This window comes from Merops nubicus, unplaced genomic scaffold (genome assembly GCF_000691845.1).
Source record: "Merops nubicus isolate BGI_N331 unplaced genomic scaffold, ASM69184v1 scaffold24238, whole genome shotgun sequence".
NCBI lineage: Eukaryota > Metazoa > Chordata > Aves > Coraciiformes > Meropidae > Merops > Merops nubicus.
In genome coordinates, this window is record NW_008625435.1 from 3084 (window position 1) to 9337 (window position 6254).

Below are 6254 nucleotides of genomic sequence, written 5' to 3' on the forward strand. Positions count from 1 at the left end.
TGAATAGAAAAGATCTGGGGTGGTTTTGAGGTGGAGGAGAGGACAGGGCACAGAGGATGCTCGGAGGAGGCAGAGGAGCGTCGCTGCCCTGGGAGCGGGGGCGTGTAGCAAGGCGTGGCTGCGCTGGAAGACGGACATCAGAGATCTACACAGGGGCTCCACAGAGGATGGGCTCTTCAGGGAGGTTCCCAAGGGGGCAGGAGCAGCTCCCTTTAATCACTGGCAACATGGTTCTCGTTCTGGAGGGTGTGCCAGCGTTCGATCTTCTTGTCCTTGTTCTTCAAACACTCGTACCAGTGTTTCAAGCGCTCGCCCTTGGCCGTAATGCCGAGCTGGCAGCCGCCTGGGAGAAAGGGAGGAGAGGAGAAATCGTGGTCAGATGTGATGCTGGTGCTCCAGGAAGACACTTTCCTAAGACAGAACCCACATTTGGGGCATTTCTCTCCACCCGCTGAATGCAAAATGCAGTGGAAACAACTAGAACTGTTCTGGCCACAAAGAAGACCCCCATGGATGCTGGAGGTGGGTGTGCTCTATGGTCCCACCTCAAAGCTCAGCCTGGGGGTCTTCACAGGGCAGGTGACCCACACATCCCACCCATACAACGAGCACTATATCAGGCATCAAGAGCACAGCCCAGCTCACCAATGTAATCATTTGATTTGCCAATGTCATAATCCCAGACAGAGATGTCCAGTGACTTCTTGGCCAGATCATTGTGTTTTATATCATAGAAGAACTCCTGCAGAAAGAGAACACCCACGTCACACCAAGCACCCCAGGGAAATACATCCAGAAAACTGCAGTCAAGGAATGATAAATTGATCTTCTGGTCCAGCCAGAATTCAAAATTCAATGAGAGGCTATTTAACATATGCTAATGAGGAGCAAACACCCCTTCCCTGCAGCACCTCTCCCAGGATCACAGCAGGGCTGCCCAGACCCACAAGCTGAGCTCACCCCTTGTATCTACCAGAGACACTTTGCAGGTGTCCCATGAAAGCAACACCAGACATGGAACCCCCCAGGGGTGCTCATCCCACCCACCCCCCTGGCTGAGGTGACACAGAGTTGGCAGCACCAGCAGCAGGGAGGTTTTGGTGTCCACGGTGCTCCCTGGCACCCAACTGGTGAGATCTCCTGTGGCAAAGTCCCTCTTAAAACATTCCTGGGTGCAGGAGGGGGACAGGAAGCTGAGTGAGGAACCAGACATCAAGGAGTTTGTCTGCTGCCTCCTCCACACGACACAGTAATTAGCCAAGTTGATTTAATGAGACAAAGATGACATCTGTCCTTACCTCGTTAAACTCAGGATTCAATGTTTTCTTCTTAATCTGTGTCTTGTGCTTGGCCTTTTTTCCCATGTCAGGTTTCAGCCAACTGGGGGCAATAGAAAACAGCTCAAAACATGAGTGCAAGGACAGGGTGAGCTTCTGGGCTCCAAAAAGTGACATTTGGGGGTAGGAAAAAAAGATCTCTAAGGCATAGAAATAGGTTAGCCAGAGTCCCTTCCTACCTTCTGAACTGATCTGAAATAAATGTAAAATGAATGAAATCCTGATGTCTCCATTTCCTCTGGATTGCCAGATGAGACGTGGGGAACCATAAAGCTCTGCTTTGTGCAGAGCACCAAGCTCAGCAGACACCTTCTGGGGGAAGCATCTCAGGACCACTCCACCACCAGAATGCAGCGAGCCTGCACACAACTCTTGAATGCCCTTCCAAGCCATGCGTTGGTCCCAAGTCTTCTTCCCCCCCAGGCCATGCTAAAAGAAATGCCTGAGGTGTTTTACGTGGGTTTATGGGGCAGCAAGTGGGGCACGTGCTCCTCGTCATGCGTGGAGGGCCATCAAGCCTCCTCACCCTCCAAGTGTGGTGGGGCAAAGCCAGGGAGAAAGACCTCTTGTCCTCCAGAGCTCTGCACCTATGAGGTGGCCGTGGGGTGTGTGCCTTTGGGAACCTGTGCACTTCACAAGCTGCCTGGGGAAGTGGTGGAGCCACCATCCCAAAAGCCACGTAGATGTGGTGCCAAGGGACATGGTTTGGTGGTGACCTGGAGATACCTGGTCAACGCTACCTGGTCAACGCTTGGACTCCATCTTTTTTTTTCCAGCCTAAATGATTCTATGATTTTAACCCACAGGGAACAGATGGACCCAAGGGCTGGGGGAGTCCCACCCAGCTTCATCCATGGCAGGGGCACTCAAGCAGAGCATCACCCCCTTGCACAGACATCGCTGGTGGGCATCTCACTCCCACGTGAGGTCTCAATGCGCTCGGGAAACGCTCTCCACCCTCCAATGGTTTTGGAAGGAGCTGTTGACCCATCAATGAGCTCCTGATGGCCTTGGCACTCCATGGAGCTGCCAAGGGGTGGCTCCATGCCCACGTGTTGCCACGTTCAGCCTTGCCCAGGTCCCACTCACAGCTTGACGAAGGGGTCGGAGTAGCCGTTGGCGTCCATGGCCGCCAGGTGCACGCAGCGCACGATGCCCACGATCAGGCCACCCTGCTGGGTGCTGTACATGAGGGACACGAGGATCTTCCCACGTTCCTCCACGTCCCCACCGCGGTCCACCTGCCAGAAGAAGCGACCAGAGGACGTGGGGCTGAGGAAGGGAGACGACTGCAGAGCAGGTGAGGCAGGGTGGACACGAGGGAACCTTCTAGCTCCACGAGGGAACCTTCTAGCTCCACGAGGGAACCTCCTAGCTCCACGAGGGGGACAATAAAAGGGGCTTATCCATGAGAGATCATGGGTGAGATGTGCATGGAGAACGTAGTTCTCCAAGGACTTTACCTCCTCTTCATAAAGTGCCATCCCACGGGATGAGCCGGTTGTTCCAGCACGTTTCATCTGGGATGGGGAAAAAGAGAGACTACCATGAGGAACTGCAGCTGGGAGAGGCACTGTCCCATGGCAAAGACACCCCCAGGAGCCCAGCCCAGCTCAGGTACATCCATCTGCTCCACCAACCTCCACCCACAGCACTGGGGAGCAAAGCTGAGGGACAAAGCAACCTGCCCTCCCCTCCAGTGACCCACAGCAGCATAGGCTGGCAATGTGTGCTCCACCACAACGTCAGGTTGGCCAGAGCTCTGAGCAACCTGCTCTAGTTGCAGATGTCCCTGCTCCCCACAGGGAAGTGGGGCTAGATGAGCTTGAAAGGTCCCTTCTAACCCAAAGCATTCTATCATTCTATACCACCAGCAGAGCTGCAGCCATGAGAGAGGTCCCCAGAGTCACTTCTAGATTCCTACCATGCTCTTCTCTCCTGGCTTTGATGTGTCACATCAGCCCAGACGTGGGTGGGAAACCAACTCCTAAAGATGTCAGTGAAGTCTGACATCTTTACAAGACCTTCTGCAGCTCTTGGTGGGTTCCAGCTCCAAGCCCACCACTAACTCCCTCACGTGCCATTTGTTATCAACCTCAACATCAATGGTAGCAGAAAGAACTTTCCCAGAAACTCACTGGTATTACTCTCTCCAAGCAAATGTTGAAGTTCTTCTTCTGATTGGCCTTGAGTTTTTTCAAGGAAACTCTAGTTTCTCCAATAAACTCATTGTGGCCAAACTTGTCTTCATCACACACAGAGATCCTGGAGGGAAGGGGAAAGGTGAACATCAGCCAGGTTGGAGCAGCACCTGACTCCAGACCACAAAACCACTCCTGCAAGGGCACTGCTTGGGGGTGGACAAAGCCTCCATCCCTTTTGCTCTCTTCTAACCAAAAGCAGCCAGAAAACACAATCTTTTTTGCCAGGAAAATCAACATTTCAGTACGTGCTCTGCTCTGGGGCAAGGTATCAAAAGGTGGAAGTTTCCTGTAGGAAGGAAACATCAAAAACTTTCAGATGTCTAAATGCTTTGCTGAGACACTGTCCAATCATGCACAGATATGCAAGAGATGAGTCTCTACTCATAAGAACAACAGTAATGCCAATAATTTAATATTGAAAAGCATTTTGACCTTGGTATTCCTTTTCTTTTTAAGAAGACCATCAAAACCAGCACGTTGATGTGACACGTTGATTTTCCCCAGCTCCTCCACATTTCCAGGGGCTCTCCTGAGGCAGGTTGGTTTGCAACGTGTGAGGAGACCCCATCCCACCACCCCGTGGGACAACCCCAGCTCCTCCCTCTTGCCTGAGGGTCTTCCTCTGCATGTCCTCGTCGGTGATGCCGTGGTACACCAGGGTCTCGTTCCACACCGGGTTGCGGGTGTTGCGCAGCGTCTTCGTCCTCAGCTTGTTGGACTACAGCGAGACAAAACACGACAGAACTCCACCCCTGAGCTCCTCCTCACCTAAATTCGGCCTCGTGGCAGAGGAGTGTGTGTGTTAGAGGGCTCACAAGGGGTGGTTTGAGTGGGGCGTGGAGGATGTTGAAGGACATCACCGCTGCCCGCTGAGGTTGTCACAACCGTGAGCCATCAAGCCCAGGTGACCATCACTGACCCAACAAGGTGGACCTTTATGGAAGCACCAGGGACTCAGCTGCCCATGGTGACCAGGGCAGGCTTCACCACCCCGGTTTTGTCACTGTTTGGGGTCTACTCCCTCAAGGACACTTGTACAAGTAAAGGTTGCCCAGGGTAGGCTGTGCAGGGCTTGGGTAATTGGTCTTGTGGTCTAAAGGAGAAGACAGCTTGGGAAATGAGGAGCTCTGTCACTCATCCGTGTGCCTTCCACAAACACACGTGAAGAAATTCAAAGAAAGATCAACAAGCAAGAGAATGATAGAACTCAAAGCAATGCCCAAGTTCACAACACCTTGGTTTTCTCCTCAGAAGACCAGAAAGTCCTCACACATGAGGTAAACCTGAAAACATCAGTCCAATGGTTTCATTATCAGTTTTCCCCCTTGTTTTACATTCAATTCTGCTAGCAAAGGAAAGGGCTTTGCCCCCAAGCAAGGCTCCAGCACCCCTTGGAGGACCAGGCCAGCTGTGGTCATCCCTTCCTCAAAGGTTTTGCCACTGAGATCAGCTTAGCTGGGCTGAGGTTGAGACTTCCAGGCTTGCTCTGATGGGAAGGAGTCCAAGTTTACTCAACGGTTACTTCTCCACAGCCCTAACAAGAACATGCTGCAGCCTCAAAGCAAACGGGTTGTTCAAACTCCAGTAGAGTTTGTCCCCTCCTCTAGAGCTCCCCTCCATCCCTCAGCAGACCCAAAGTCTACAGGATGAGCTGGTCCTGGGGTATGGGAGAACATCTGCAAGCATCAGCACTCCTCAGAGACACCTCCTGGGTAGAGGAGCAGCAGCGAGTGACTGCACCAAGGAATTTGGGGGGAGTCTGACACAAGGAAGGGACCTTGAGGGGACTTGGAGAAACCTCTGCTCCACCCCCAGCCCCAAATATGCCCAGAGCCTCTCACCTTGCTGGCTCCAGGCAAGAGGTGCAGCTTGACATAAGGATCTGCCAGGCCGTTTGAGTCCATGGGTTTTAAGCCCTAAAAGAGAACAAGGCAGGAATCCCCCTTCAGCAGTGCCAGGGAAGAGAACAAGCTGCCCACAAAGCCACACAGCAAAGAGAGAACATGTCCTGCAGACCAAGAGCCTCCTTCTCTACCCCTGGGCAGATCTGGGTGCCACGATGTGCTGAGAAACTCAAAGAAAAGCCCCCCCAGACCTCTTGGAGCCACTGGAGAAGCCCCTCGGAACCCCCAACCAGCCAGGAGCAGCAGTGCCAGGGTGCTGGGTTGGGCGTCCCAGGGGAGCAGCCTCTGCCAGCAGCTTCCATCCCATGGTACTGGGGGAACTGGGAGCTAGATGGACACAAACCAGTGACAGAAGAGGACAAAGGGGACCACTTACTTTGGCCTTGATGAGGGTGCAGTGCAGCGAGCTGTTCTCCTGGTCGTAGAGCAGGCTGAACTCCAGTGCCCCCAGTGTAGCTGACAGCGAGAGAGAGGAGGAGGAGTTGCAAACCTTAAACCCCCAGCTAATAACTGTGTTTAATCCACCCTGATTAGTAATAATTAGAAAGATTTGCAGTTTAAATGAAAAAGCCATTTAAGGCGTGTGAGGCTTCACTGGCACCCACAAATCCAGCAGATCCACGAGCTCGGGTCATCACCAAAGCTTTGCAAAGCTGGAACTGCCCAGGGAGGGCACTCTGTGGGGTTTTTTGAGCTGATTTTAACGTTTTCCAGGCAAATTGGGATGTAATGGTACAAATTGTTCCGTGGGCACAGCCCGGGGAGGCAATGTCAACCCAGGACCATCCTGAGAAGATGTTTCAGCTCAG

The 6254-nt window shown here is 52.9% G+C and overlaps 1 protein-coding gene across 1 annotated transcript; it reads right to left on the reverse strand.

Moving 5' to 3' along the window:
• Positions 1-212: 212 nt before the first annotated feature.
• On the reverse strand, positions 213-5901 carry LOC103778115 (rabphilin-3A; the record flags this gene model as incomplete). The annotated part of the gene is made up of 9 exons (XM_008945686.1): positions 213-343; positions 646-742; positions 1299-1380; positions 2427-2578; positions 2801-2857; positions 3476-3602; positions 4150-4259; positions 5383-5457; positions 5822-5901. Coding segments are annotated over 9 exons (911 nt in total), but the record flags the coding sequence as incomplete, so codon positions are not given.
• Between the last annotated feature and the right edge of the window lie 353 nt (positions 5902-6254).